The sequence below is a fragment of the Amblyomma mixtum genome, chromosome 1 (genome assembly GCF_055824585.1).
Source record: "Amblyomma mixtum isolate Tamu chromosome 1, ASM5582458v1, whole genome shotgun sequence".
Classification (NCBI taxonomy): domain Eukaryota; kingdom Metazoa; phylum Arthropoda; class Arachnida; order Ixodida; family Ixodidae; genus Amblyomma; species Amblyomma mixtum.
In genome coordinates this window covers 258,308,509-258,324,039 of record NC_143012.1, presented here as the reverse complement: position 1 = coordinate 258,324,039, position 15,531 = coordinate 258,308,509, and the positions used below count along the sequence as shown (strand labels likewise).

General features: G+C 45.4%; 1 protein-coding gene across 1 annotated transcript; it reads right to left on the bottom strand.

Annotated features, from left to right (window-relative positions):
• Positions 1-11,153: 11,153 nt before the first annotated feature.
• On the bottom strand, positions 11,154-13,159 carry LOC149371565 (THAP domain-containing protein 2-like). The gene is made up of 2 exons (XM_089580461.1): positions 12,485-13,159; positions 11,154-11,360 (listed from the first exon to the last, which is right to left on the bottom strand). Exons 1-2 carry the CDS (start codon positions 12,809-12,811, stop codon positions 11,154-11,156), a joined length of 534 nt encoding a protein of 177 aa, XP_089436587.1. The 5' UTR covers positions 12,812-13,159.
• Positions 13,160-15,531: the final 2,372 nt, after the last annotated feature.

Genomic DNA, 15,531 nt, shown 5'->3' with positions numbered 1-15,531 from the left:
TTGCCTTCTCACTAGCGTTTGGTACGGGAGCTTCGGCGCACGCAGGCAATCGGCCCTTATTGATAAACTCCAGTGTCCTCTCAGACACCTCCCGATGGCGTGTAGGCGTTTGTGACAAAACGAAACCCACGGAGTGAAGAGAAGCTCTAAGCCTGTGGGAAAACGTTTTCGCCCACCAGTTCGATCAGTAGTGCCAAAGATTTGTTTATCTGAACGTATGGTTGCCTATCCGGGATAGGCGAACTTTCCCAATATGCGCGTGCACACTATTCCGCTTTTCCTTCATTGAAAAATACGCTGGCGACCACTATTCTGTTGAACGCGACTGAATGTGGGTGGCAGCACATGACTCAAGTTTATATATTTCTCACTTTCAATCCTCGGGGCGCTGCATATGTTGTGCGAAAACACCATATGTGGCATGTTGCCTAACATGCACTATAAAGTTTTCTCGACATTCCATGTGAATCGTTGCTTTCAGGAACCGGGCGTTCGTCATGTTTTCGTTCAATAAGAAAGCCACATTCCATTACTAGAGCGCGACCGCGCCATTTGCGAGGTGCAGTTTGAAAGTTTATTTTTATAATTTGTCTGAAAGGCTGCATTTCGTTCCGGCGAGACAGTTATCTGAACGTATACCTGCGTCGATCGGATATAAGCGGGTTTTGCTATCGAGGTTCCCTTTGTTGGCCTGAAAGTAAACATGAAATGTTGGTGCCCTTAGTTCTAGAGGGAGGAAATGGAATGTGTATTACAACAGACGAGTACGCGGACTGAAGTTCTTAAAGTTTCAAATCCAGAAAAAAATTAAATACAGCTGCTGCTAACACCGGCCGTTTTTTCAACCAAACTGAGCGGACGCAAATACCACCTTGCGCTGCTCTCGTAGGCTTGGAGACACTGCCATTTGCTTCGAAACGACAATCGCAGAACAATTTTCTTCCTTGATGTCGCGAATTTGAATGTACCTGCTGAAGAAAAAAATTATTAATTTTGCATTATAGTTTTCTCACCTCAAAAATGTGCAATTAGTTGCCGGCAAGCAAGAACACAGCCATACTGAGCGGTCAACGATTTTTACTACAAAACAACGTTGGTCGTAGTTGCCCACAGCATTACTGTAAAAACGCTGGCTATTATGTGTTTTCATTTTTTATCGCATAAGTTAAATGATGCGGTAAACTTCTCACACAGTTCTCTAGGCTTCGGTGAAGACAGGCTTAGAACAAGAAATAATTTTAACGCTCTACGATCCCTGCTTTGAGTAACAGAGTTTATTTAGTTGGCTTCTTTCGGATTGCGACCACTTGCATTATCATCCAGTGGTTGAAAATTATGAACTGTTTTAATGCATTTCAGTTGCGAAATAATGCTCGTTTAACTGATGCCAGTTTTTCTAAGAGAGAGAAGTTTAATAATATATTGACAAAAACACAAATTCCTAAACCCAAATTTCCCGCATAAAAATTAATTAAGCAAACAGCACGTGGTAATCACCACTTTACCACCTTGCAATCGACGACTGTTTAGATGCTATAGCACTAAGTATTAAGAGTCAACGACCTGCACGCCGCGAAGCGTCGGTGCTGAGAGACATCTTCAGTTGAAAGCCATTGAATGCGTGGTTTTCAAATATGCTCTTGGATAAATTCTCTGCGCTGCTGTTCCCACGGAGTGACCAACCAATGCCCGAGTTAGGGGAGCGTGCTGTTTGATTTCTTGGAGCTCCTTGAAGTGGGCAAAAATCGTAACCCTCGCAAAAGAGCTTCAATTTTGGGAAGCTGGTGTGGGTCAGTGGTGCTATGAAATTGCGTAGCTTCTGCGACATTGGAACCAAAGTAGCTGAACTACAATTCACCTACCTTTCTTCCTTCCCAAAACTCCGGTATGAGACACTACACCGATGATTTTTTCTTTCCAGTGCGGCCGACCGTAGTTGGATACATAATAAATAGGCGCGATAAGACAGCTCCTGCACAAACAATGTAAGACTCATGCGCCTCACTTCACCCTCACAATTACCTGGCTAAAGTGTTGTTTATTAGACATATCATGCATTCAGTAACCTCAAGGCAACTGTCCCTGCTGTGCAATAAATCATCTATGTAATACGAAGTTGGCATGACACTCTGCGCAAAGCTCCCAAAGAGGCGCCACTGCCCATTTTAAGTGCCGTAACCCGTCTCAAACATGAAACTGCAGACTTACTTACTTATCTTTGCCCATACCTAAGCTCCTTGTTGTTCGTTAAGCGACCTGTTTTCACACATCAAGACCACACACACATAAACAACCAGCGACATTTTACGAGGTCTACTGCTTTCGTTGCCATAAACTATTGCAATGTAACGCACTGAAAGCTCATCTGAAAAGAGCAAAACAACCACGCGGTAGAGCGCCAACTCAAACGACGCATGTCATCCGGATCTCACATGTCCTCGCGCATCAAAACAGCATGCGTGGGCAATGGCTCTAAGTCACCCTTTGGAGACGACTACATGGCTTTCTGCATGGTATCGCGCAACCAGGGTATCGCTGCTTAGTTTGCAGCGATACCCTTGCATATTTTACAGCGATACCCTCGTAAGACATTCATTTAAGGACTGCCCGCACATTCAAGCCACAATTATCTAGTGCCTGTCAGCAGCCGCTCGTCAAAAGCGCCTTATTTCTTTTGCGCACTGGCTCATTGCCACTTGAAATTAAATCTGCAAAGTAGTAAGATTGAATTCATTATGTCAGAGAGGTAAGCACTTCGCAGCGCCGGATTCAATAATACAACATTTTGGGCGAGTTGGCTACCTACTTTCATTATTACAGCGCAACGACGGCACAAAACAAGAGGGGGACACAACAGCGCTGTTGTGTCCCCCTCTTATTTTGTGCCGCCGTTGCGCTGTAATAATGAATGCCGGATTCAATGCTGAATTAAATGTTCCTGCTCCATCTCGCCCTGTCCATTGTATGTCCAAAACACACTAGCTGAAGAACTGTAAACAACCTCTTGTACTCATTCCGAGTCATTCGTACCTCTTTCAAAACTCTCTCCTTAAGCTCCTTATATGGCATGACCCTCCCATCTGATTCGCTGGCTACAAACGCCCTCATTTCTCAGTCAGAAATGGCAATCGCGTTTTAACAGGGCTCGCAGGCTCTTAGTCTTCTCAGACAGGTTTCGAATGAACCTTCCGAAGTAGTTTACTGCGCCCAGTAGTTTCTGAACACCTTGTTTTGACGTTGGAGGCGGCATATCGACTACGCACTTCATTAAGATTTCATCTGGCTTGATTGCATCTTTCGATATGATGTCGCCTAAGAACTTTACTTCATGCGTGCCGAGAACGCACTTCTGACGGTTAAGCGTTAGTCCTGCTGATTTTGCTGCCAGCACTGCGGCGCGCAAGCGTTTAGGATGTTCCTGTTGCGTGGCGTCCCACACGAGTATGTCGTCGATGTAGACACGAGTACCTTCCAGGGCGTCAAAAATGTTGGCCATTGCTCTCTGGAACACTTCGCTCGCGGTGCATATCCCGAAAGGCAGCCTTAAAAACCGATGCTTTCCGAACGGCGTGGCAAAGGTGTGGATTTTTGAAGATTTTTCATTCAAGGGATTTCGATGAAATCCGCAGTTAGCATCTCGCTTGCTGAATACTTTTCCATTTGCAAGCTCAGACTCGAGTTCGTCTCTGGATGAGAGCTGGTAATGATCTCGCTTCACGCACCGGTTTACGTGCCTAGAGTCTATACAAATGCGCAAGCGGCCATTTTTTTTCGGACAATGACGAGAGGACTCACCCACTCAGCAGCCTCTTGCATCTTTTGGATGATTCCTTCACGTTCCATGCGGGCTAGTTCTTGCCGAAGTGGCTCAAGAAGTGCATGTGGAATTCGGCGCGAGGGTATCGAACTGGGCTTGCTCCTTTATTAAGCTCGAGGCTGTAGCTTTCTTTTACGCAACCTAGACCTTCGAAAAGCTGCGGAAAATCACTGAAAACTTGCATCTTCAAATCGGCAGGGTTTTGAATCGTTTGGATTCTTGAAACTAGACCGAAACGTTCGCAAGCCTGAAGACCCAGTAGCGCTTGCTTTCCTTTCTTGACCACACAGAAATCGGTGGGTTCTTCGGTTTTGCCGATGCGAAGTGGTAGCGTCACAGTTCCAAAGTGCTTTATCACTCCGCCGACGTAGCTGGTCAAGAGCGATGTTGTAAGGCGCCTTCCCTCGCTCACTTTCAGAAAAAGGCCGTGAGGAAGCAGGTTCGCTTGTGCCCCTGTGTCAAGTTTGATCCGCACAGCGCGATTAGACAGCGTTGTCGTGGTTATCCAGTCTTGGCTTCTCGATACATCGCTTATGCTCACGGCTAAAATTTGAAATTCGTCGTCGGATTCCGCTTCAGTCCGCGCTGGACGGTCAACTACATGAATGCTTTTTGTTCTGCAACACACTGCAAAATGGTTTCCTTTCCGACATATGCCGCACGTTTTGCCCCACGCTGGGCATTTTCGCGGCTCATGACTACGGTTGCAGTAGGCGCACTGGCGAATATGTTTCTTTGTGGCGCCTCGCTGCTCTCTTTGATTTTCCCGTACGGCATTTAGCTTCAGTTCGTCCTTCTCCCACGCTTGATTTTGGCTCGCAGTTAGCTCTGCGGCTTTGCAGTATTCTATGGCTTTATCGAGGGTGAGGTCCTTCTCCTGTAGAAGCCGCGTCCGGAGCTTCTTGTCTGCCGTTGCACACAACAGCTGGTCTAGAACCATTGATTCTTTCAGGTCTCCGAAGTTACAGCTCTCAGCTCTCATCTGAACATCGCGTAAGAACTGTTCGAACGGCTCATCATATCGTTGCTGTCGAGTTCTAAAAATGTAGCGCTCGTAAGTCTCGTTACTCTTTGGCGTGCAATACCCTTCCAACTTTTGTCCAATAGCGTCGTAGTCCTTACGATCTCCGTATGACAGTTTAAACGTGTAAAATACATCAATCGCCTCCTGACCTGCCACATGAAGGAAGACTGCATCCTTTTGTGCACTCGTGCGCTCTGTCGCAGGTGAACTTGCCTTGAAGTACAGATCCATCCTCTGCCTGAATTTCTTGCAGTTTTCCGCCGGCGCTTCGGAGAGCATTAGGGGACCAGGGGGCGGTAGTGCTTCCATTGCGCTGGCTCAGTCGAAGTGGGAATGGGCGTGATAAACTTCTGACACCGTGTGTCGTTCAAGATAGCATGCGACGCAGACAACCGCCGTGCTCGAGGTGCAGAGTGACAGTGATCTTTATCGGACGCTTGCGCTCGTGTATCAGCAACCCGGCTAACTGGCTTGCACAGCATGGTCGCCAATCTTGAGGTCTGCCCCACGAATTTCTTCTGGAATTTCAAGGGTCTCCATCATTGTGTCAACACTCTTGAACCATGAGGGCATTATTGGATCCTTTTCTGGCATAGGCGCCAGGACCGCTTTCAATTCTTTTGCATAATCGCCCAGATTTGTACCGGACCTCTGTCCATGTTGCGCATCCGCTACTGATTGAAGTTGCATTTGAGTCGGTTTTATTTTTTCCAGCTCAGTTTGGAGCTTTAACTTTTCAATTTCACACAATTGAACCTTATGCTACTTTTCTACAACCAACGCTTGTGTCATATTTCCTAGTGCCTGTTCTGTCGCTGGCACTTGCTCTGCTGACGCAGGTTGCCTGTTAGGCTCTAGACCATTCTTTGCGGCGTCCATCACTGTATCAGTCATTGCATCTACCTATAGCTTACAATCACTACACAGACATAACAACTTCGGGAGGAAGCAGAAAGGTGTCCTACCTCTCTCGATGCTCCGTCGACCGCACTGCTGCCGGACTCGGCGTGATGACAGCGGACTCCAGGGAAGGTAGACGCACACGGGTGCGTCCCACAGCAGCTGACAACCTTGGAACTCGCTTCGCTTGGTCGCCTGGTTCTTGCTCTGAACCTTTCGATGTGGACGCCTAGTTTCTTTCAGCAGCTTGCTTTCACGAACCCTCGACGGCTTGTCTTCGCCCGGCTCCTTCAGCTCCTCGCTGACTTGAGCGTCCGACGTCCTCTCGAACTCGAACTGCGTTCTTGAAGCGTCTCGACGTCTGTTTCTCGACGCAGCTTCGCGTTTTCTTCGTTAGGACAAGCTACTCTGTAGCTTGTCCTAAAGTACATGGAATCCAAACCGAACCCAGTTAAGATGCGATGTAAATGCAATGTAAGCAGTCGTGACATGATCGCAACGTCTTTCTACTCGAGGCATTGGACGGAAGTTGAGAAGAACAAGTCGGTGGACAAGCTACAGAGTAGCTTGTCCACCAACAAGCTACAGAGTAGCTTGTCCACCGACTTGTTCTTCTTGCCTTCCGTCCAATGCCTCGAGTAGAAAGACGTTGCGATCCTGTCACGACTGCTTACATTGCATTTACATCGCATCCTAACTGGGTTGGTCTGGATTCCATGTACCACCTATATTTCTTGAAAATTTTTTTTGAATCGCTTTCCGAATGCAGATCTGTTTTCCCAACCAACGCACCTGTTGAAGATTGTTGGTTTGAATTGAAAAAATATTTTTCAGCAGGTGAAGAACCTACGCAAAAGTTATGAAAACTAATCATCGGCTGCCAACGAAAGAACCCTAAAGCTGGCTGAAATGAAGTGGATAAGGATAACGGATAAGCATAAGTGGACAAGCATAAGCATCCTGAGTCGGGGGTTCAAAACGTCTATTACATTTTTTTCAGAAAGTTTTCACCATTGACAGCAGCCTAATGTCCCTAAAACACAGCATGTCCTTATAGTCAACCACATGAGGCTAGTACGTTCCGACAAATGTTTCGTATTTGTGGAAACGTCACCACATATCAGAGGCGTCGAGTAAAAGAGTCAAATGTTGATTCGACTTTCATAATATGTGTGCCTTATCTGGAGAGGCACTTAATGACTTAGGTTTGTTATAGCTTCTATTCAAACTTATAGTCCTAGGACCAGTGCTGCTTGTTAAAGTGTGCTTCATGAACACCCATTTATCACTCCTGGTTCAAGCAGGAATCTTGCTAGCTCGGGTTATTGGCTTTATTATGCTTAAGAGAAAATTTCTCAGAACTAAGTTTTCCTTCTTGTACCAGGTTGCACCAAACAGCAAAAAGAAAAAGCAGCTGCCCAGAGCAAAATTTCGACAGCAAAGGTCACGTAAATGTAATTTGAAGTTTCCTTTTTGTGCAGTAAATGCTAATTAAAACATAAGAGAAAGAAATTACAACTAAAATAAACACATATAAACAAAGTATTATTTCCTTGGGCCAACGAATAAAATAAGAAGCTCGAGTGCTGGCTCTGCCAATTATTTGGTGTCGCCAAAATAAATAACTTTATTTTACTTGATGGCTGTAGCGTGAACGTGAGGTAATAGAGGTTAGAAGGAAAGTAAACCTATGGTTATCTCATTGTAACTTCATGGCTCCTGCTCCCAGTATGGAGGCCATGGTCTTCATGGATCTACTTTCTTAGTTTCCTAAAATCAACACCGGAGGAAGAGGAGAAAGAACTCTTTAGCTGTCAAATAACAATACTGTCTCAAAACGTTGTCGGCATTGCTCTGCTTTCTGTTCGTGGTGATTGGTTTTCCGCGGCAGATGAGAAGATATTGAGACTGCCGCCGGTAACGCTCAGTTCGAAATTACAATTAGGCTTAACTCTCATTGATGAAATTCCTGGCAGGCAGAACAGCATTTACTGCCACGAGGAAAACATTTTTTCTAACTATGCGGCCTAACCTTTCCGAAACTGTGGTGCAAGTAGGTTAGGCAAACCTACCGTTAGCAAATATTTATTTAAGACGTTGTGCATTTGATAGGTCTGTTCCTGGTTATATTAATTATAACATGTACTGCACCGAAAAATAGCTGGTTGCAGCATATAACTTTCTTGCCGGTTCTAGTTTATGGCGGCTTTCGGTTAGTAACAGCGCTCGAGTTCAAAGCAATGGAGAAAAGGTCCGAAATTTTATTCCAACAAAACGACCATTTTGCTGATAAACTCGGTTATTCTCCCTCCGGTGTCGATAACCGATCGGTACGCCGTGCGAGTTAGCACCAGTTATTTAGGCTTTCAATATGCGCCTTGCTTCAGTGCACGCTATTGGTCCTTTCTCCCTGAGCGATATAAACTGGAATGGCATTTTAGTAATTGATAGTTACGGAACTGGGTCGTTCTCAGCGAACAGAAGTTCTTTTTCGGGATAGTAAAAGGGTCTCTTATTTGAGCGATCAGACTTCGTTCTGCGCATGTAAGGTAATCAAGTCTGGATAGGATTGATTCTAGTTAAGCACGGCGGTAAAAGTTTGGCTACACTTTTCTCTGCGCTTCTGCATCGTGTGTTTGTCTTCCAAGTGGGAAAACAGCTGCACACGTTATATAAGCACCAGTAAGAGCTGAGGAATAACCACCTGTTACTAGCTTCCTCGGCTTCTCAATCGTAAATATGGACAACCAGGCGGATTTTTTTTCTGGTCCGCTGTGTCTAGTCTACAGATCCGCAGAGGCTTTAAGCCGTATCGAAGCTAGTATTATGGCATTTTCCGCTTAAGCTTCATGCTCTACGCACTGCAGTTGAAGTACCAGACTAAGACTTCTTGTAGGTGCGTATAACGGCTGCTCGTGAAAAGATTATCTGGGTGGCAAGGCTGTCGTCAAGTAGGTAGGAACGGCAACTTTATTCGTTGCGTCTGTAAAGCACATAAATTGTATTCTTCCTTTATTTTATTCTTATCAACCAAACCATTTGCTTATTCCGCCAACGTGAAAAATTGTGTGAGGACATTTCATCGCATCTGTTTGGACGTCCAGCTAGCCCTGCAATGTGCGGAGGGAGTAAGACTGGTTACAGGCGTGCATCCTGGCCGTAATGCTTGTGTGACTACGGACTCTTACTAACACACGGATTACTGATAGCAGCAGCGGAGAAGTCACGGGATGTAACCTCTGCATTGTGGCCGCATTTAGTTTTAAGACAAACGCAAAAATATATTTCTTTTCTGTGCGATTGCAATGCAAGTTAAAGAACCCAGACTACTGTAGTACCCCGAAGGCCCTCATTCCTACGTTCCACGTAGCTCATATGCAACCTTCCGGGGCGTTACATACAACGTACGAATGACAAATGTAGAATATATTCGTGTATTTGCTCTCGAATAAAAACAATTTTAGTAGCACGTAGTATTGTACACTCCAACCATATACTGGAAACCGCTAATTAAGTTTAAGTTCCAATAGAATGACACCAAACGAACGTGATAAGAGTAGATAAATGGAGGCATCAAGGCGTGGCAGAGAGTAGTTTCCAATGAGCGATTGTAAACTGATTTTCAGATCACATTTTCATACCCAGAAATTCTGGACATGTTCGTTTTTCAACAAGAAATAAATTATGAACGCAATTTTTTGCATGTATATTAATGTTTCACTGCAACACTAAATACAGTGGCATATCTTTCTATGGCAGATTTGTATCTTTTTTTCCAATTATAGCTTTTCTACCGTAAAAAACGTTGCCCATTACATTTCTGAAGCAGTCTTAACTACTGGATACGAGATATGGTCAAACTTTCAAACAAGGATTTCGTTACGCATCGGAAGAATGAACCTTCACTATTTGCACAGAATTATACTTACAATAATACACACTTGCACCAAAAATAAAATGCACGTCCATGAATCCCAGACTGCGGCGCTAATCAACGATGAGAAAAAATATAAAAAAGTTTGGCGGGAACTCAACAGTGCATACACCGAAAAACAAGCGATTTGACCACTGTTATGAACACTTTTATATATGCTGCAGCAGCTTCGACTCTCCCTGTGAAACCAGTCTGTTTCTATTCTTGTCCTGAATATTATCCATTGATGTGTCGCATTAACACGCGAATTACGATCAGTCTCGGTAATTGACACGAGTTGTGACGACAAGCCCTCCATGACACTTTAGTTAAAGGGATGCTGAAAGGTTTCCCCAAAAAATTGAGTGAAGATATACACTTTACAGTTTTCCACCCTCGGAATTCGAATTTCTCATCGAAATTAGGCAAAAGAAAGCGCAAACCTATTTTATTTTGGCGAAAAGTGCCGCAGCAGCCTCGAGCCAGCTCGCGCGCCTCGTTGCCGCCTGTGATTGGCTGGGCGCCTCGTGACGTAAACACTGGCGTTGGCTCGGTGAGCCCGGCTCGGTCGCCGCCGATGTAGTACATGAAGCGCGGCGCGCGGTGTTCCGGTTGTTGGTTTGATGCTTATATCACGATGGAACACATCGAAGATTACCAGGAGGATCTTGGCGTCATCCCCTACATGTACGAACCAATCGCAAAGAGCAAACCGCTCCAAGGAAGCAACGATGCTGGCGCAAGCGGTGCTTTTGGCTTGAACGAAAGAGAAGCGTCAGCATCTCCACGTGTTGGAAATGTCCATTGGTAAGCATACTTTTCTAGCCAAACTTCATTCAGAGATACAATAAATTAATTTTGAAGCGAGCAAATGTAGTATAACACTGCTCCACGAAATTTTCCTAATGCAATGTAAGCGGGATGCGATCGTCGGCATTCTTGTCTTGCCGCTTGTCGGTGCTGCCGCAAATCTGCTTGCAATCCACACAGACCATTAACAAGCGCAAGAAGTTATCAGGCTCTTTTTGCACGCAAATTTTATGCTGGCATCGCTTCATGGTCGCTGCGTGCCGGCTCGGTTCATAACACACGCGAAAGACAGAAGTTCGCGGCGCTTTGCGGCAGAACTCGTCGAGGTGACAAACGTGCGCCTTCCGTTCTGCGTGCCAAGATGGGATCTGGCAGTAAATTGAAATCCTTGTTTAGGCGAGTTGCTTCATACTGCAAGCCCTTGTAGGAATATCTCCATCCGTTTGCGGCCGCCTTGATCGCGCTGTTCTCGATGGCCTCGTGCTGCAACCAAGCAGGCCGAATCGCAAGGCTGGCTGTAGCACACGTGGCGCACAATTATATAATATTATTATTAATGTATGAAGCCATGCTGCACTTGGCAATTTTTTACGACTACATGTGTTATTATAAACGTATTCCTGGCAGAGCACTTTACTGGTATTGGCTGCATTAGAACTTGAACAGACTTGTCAGCCTTGTCATCACTTTTAGAAAAGTTCGATGGCAGGGTCCTCAGCAGCATCTGCCAGTGGCATTCGATTTGTTGCACAGTCCTGATTTGTATTGCCGTTTGGTGTGGATTCTTGACTGCCTGGTGGTGTGCAGCCTCCAGGTGTGATGTCATTTTCCATGCACTCTTCATTTGCACTATCGTCTGGTGCGCAGTCTTGATCTTGCAGCAGTTCAGCAAGAAACTGAAAGGCATAAGCCACATGATGTTATTGTTCCAAACAGAACAAAAGTGTGCTTCAGTATGAGTAAAATCTGCTGGTTTATTTCATAAACCATTTTGTTGATTGGCGAGCTCCGTGCGAAGTGAGATCATTTATTATATACCAGGTGTTCCTTTAGGAGGTCCAAAATTTATTTTAAAAAATGGGTAACTAACCTTGTATTAATTTTATACCTGGGGCTATATTGGGGGATACGGCAGACACTAGTAATAGGCAGAAGGCTTCCATTAGCTCACTAAAATGCATATCTTAATTAAATTTTTATTTTCATATTATGTTGTATTTCATATTATGTTGTATTTGCAGATTTGGAGCACCTCCTGCAAATACTATAGCCAAGCAAAAAAGATCACTTTAAAAACCCTGACAGGCAACTTCAAGCGCTAACACAGAATCAGCGCCCGCGTCCGACGTAGATCGCTCAAAAAAAAAAGTGTGCGATTTGGGGCCGGACTGCAAGCGCCATGACTGCGCACATTGGGCGCTGACGAGGCTGCTATCAGCCAGGCCCCAGGCGAATCCAAATTCAAAACGAAACGCCGCGCGCCCGTATACCAGAAACATGTGCAAACAGTTTTCTCGGCGCTCCGACCACGAAGAAAAATGTGCCGCGTACTACTCCCTATGTTCTCGCCACTGAGGGCTACGCATGAATCCTAGAATATCTGAGCTCCAACATAATTGAGTAAAGAGTCTGCATATAACGTCTTTTCACGTGCTCGCTTACCGAACGAAGTTCTCTGCTCACGCGCGGCGCGCAGTCTCTGGTTGTGAGGCGCACTTCGCGTCGCTCCACCTCTTGCAGTATTAATAGCAGTTTAACGATTTTTACTCAGCCAAAAAATTTAGGGCCGAGTTCTGATATGAGTAATGCTGTACGAGATGCATGATGCATGCCTGCAAGCATAACAGCTAAGCACTTATTTTGTAAGCTGCAGTATGCTGCCGTCCTGACATTCTCATTCCAGCGCCGTTCATCTCACTACTAGCGGAAGTCTTGCATCCACGAAATTACGCGCCATACACTACACAGAACACCGGTTCGCGCAGTCAAATTCTCATAGAGTTAATACACAAATCCTTACCTCGAGCTTCCTCCTTTTCGCGAAAGCTGGCCTCGGTGGCGGTGACGAGCTCCTGTGCGCGAAGACAGACGGTATTGCGCCGGGTTTCAGTCCAGCTGACTTTGTTGACAGGCCCAATGAACGCATTATCGACAGGCTATGGTTATAATCTTCATCACGAAAGTGGTCAGAGCATAGCACTGTAGTCTTTGAGGGTTTGAAATCCCTTCGCTTCACAGCAGCGACCCACCTCGCGGAAAGCTTCTTATTTTGCGGGAAATTATGAAAGACCACATCGTCGCGGCCGCCGGTGTTAGTGCAGCCGAAGGCTGCGCAGAACGCCGGCATGATGGTCCACCGCTTCACTCGATGCTGCCCACGTTTCTGTACGTCACCACAAACATAAAAAAGCACAAATACAGGAACACACGGCAGATCGAAGCAGCTTACGATGGCACGCACGCAGAAACAAGCACGGTCGCGGAGGCTGCGTGGCGACGGAACACCAATGTTTACGTCACCACCCCACGGTTTCCGGTTTCGGCTCGCATCGTCAGGGTCATCAGCAGCGCTCGGCGGACAGCGAGGGGCGGAGCTACCGCGCAATTTTAAACGGCGATTACGTCGCTCCTAAGTGATTAATCTGCAAAAAAATTTCACCCGCATGATTTTTAAGGTTCCCACATCCATACGTGAGCATCTTAATGAATTCGAAAATCTCTTCAGCTTCCCTTTAAAGAATACGCATGCTCCTTAGTTTACGAGTACGTATTCAGAACATTGTTCGTGTCCTGAAAAAATGCCACGTGTAGATTGTCGACCGGTATGGCCTGAAGGCGAATATTAGTATCGGGAGCGTAGTTTGCTTTGACCTGTTTGTCTTGAAAATAAGGCGCTCGAAACCGCGATACAGAGTCCGCAGGGAATAATACAAGAGCCGTTCGTGTTCTCCATAAACCACCCGGAATGTACAATACAAGACTCTTCCGTGTTCCGCACTAAACCACCTCTGCTAAATCTAACAAAAGGTTTTTATATTACTAACGCTTTACTAATGGGTGCCAGTACTGAATATTTCTTTAGAGCGAAACCTCTACATCACGACAAAAACTGCAAAAGCCGTTCCATCAATGAAGCCTTGACCTTGACCTTCAATAAATAAATAATTATTGCAGCCACTGAGATTTGAAACTACGGTGGCATGAACAGATCACCTTCACTGGGAACTGGACAACAGTATTACGCTATCGCCGCAACCGATCACGCATCGTGTTAAACTTCAACACACTCTCGCGCTGTGCACTGCACATCGTCCTCTTCATCTACTTCCATATCCGACGCGAACAGATCAGATCAGTTTAACTCTGATCAGAGTTTAACCTGATCTAATATCGTCTCCAGATGTGCCCATGACCCATAAGCGCAAAACCTATGAGCCAATTAGGCTAAACACATGCTTTCGCACATCTGTTCGGCTTAACTACGCTTACACCCAAGCACTTTTTTAGGCTGTGAGAGAAAGAAAAAGCGATGGCGTCGTGGTACGCGAACACATTACGCGGAATGGGGTGTGTGGCGCTACTAAAGATGCGTCCTTTCTTGAAGCTTAATAGCTTTTAGTTGTGCATTTTTTGTTTTCCAAACGCGTCAAGGATATGTAATGAAATTAGCCCTGAAGGACAAGAGGATTTGGTGTAATTGTAACGCTGTGGACTTTAAAACGGGGGCCATATACGACTTCCCCATAAGTGCGACAAATTATACGCTGGGAAAACGGGACGAGGTCTTAATAATCGTCTGATTCAGCGCAACTATCCATTAATAAAAAGAGGCACCCATCTTCCGGGTCATTTGAAGCTTTGTCTAAGAAGAATTACGTAGATTGCGAGTCTGGCCTATCTGATTGCAAACTGCTCCTGGAGAGTCGCGATAAACCAGTGCGTGAACCAGTAGAAGTTTTTTTTTATATACATAAAAGAAGGGACTGCCTTAGTGACGCACCAATGGCGCTAGGTGTGAGCGAATTGTTTCTTCTGAGTTCTTGTCTGTAAACACCTGTGTGTTTCGGACCATCACTCTGCTCGTTGGTACAGGTGCATGCATAGAAATGCACTTCGTTAAATAAAGCTGGTTGATAGTACAGCGCTCTTCCCGTTCCCATACTTTGTACTTGAGTGTACATCGCATGCGTTCCTGGAGTAGTGGCTCTACCCGGTCGCCAGAGAAGGCTTCGCTCCACTCAGAAAACCTTTTCCTGCATTTATTTTTACAACAGTGACTTTTTTAGGCCCGCTTGCTGAAGTCATTACAAACTAACAGCTTACAAAGACAACCAGGACTTGATTGTTTTCAGTTGTGCAACTCAAGGCACCATGAATCAAGACTTCGGAACAGAAATCGGACTAAAACAGGTTGAAAGACATGGTATCTAGGTGGACTAGTCGATCGCCTCTCCAGTGCGCGGGTTGTCGGTGTTTGAGCTAACTGGAAGAACATGCTAAACACCGGCCTGTTTTTCATCACATTTAAAATATTTCAGCTGCGAAAAGGGGAGCCACTTGGCGAAGATAAAATGCTATCTACACATTTTTTATGCACAGTTTTACCACCAGAAATATTTGCATGCCCAATACACGTGTAATCGGGTCCGTTAGAGAACCGTTACACCGGATGTCAGAAAAATTATTACCAAGTGTCGTTTTGAAGGTGTTTTCTCTGTTTCATTCTTTTTAGGTGCCCTTTTCCGGAGAATGCATCCATGAGTAACATAGCGGCACTTCGTCGATGAGCAATTATATGCGCACTGATTAGGTTGTGCAATTTCTCGGCGCTTCACTGAGACAGAATTAATGTAGACGAAGCCCGCTTACTCAAACAGGCTGGTGCTAACGATAGGCGGCATCGATCTTATTCTGCAATTCTTATTAGGCTCGATGAACTTGGCCGTTCTGAGAATACTTCAGAGCGCGATAACATGTTCCAAGAGAATCTCTCGAAGGATTTCGCTTTGTCACACGGAATATTTCTACTCTTTCCATTTCACTATTTTCCGTTTGTTTCGCTTTCTT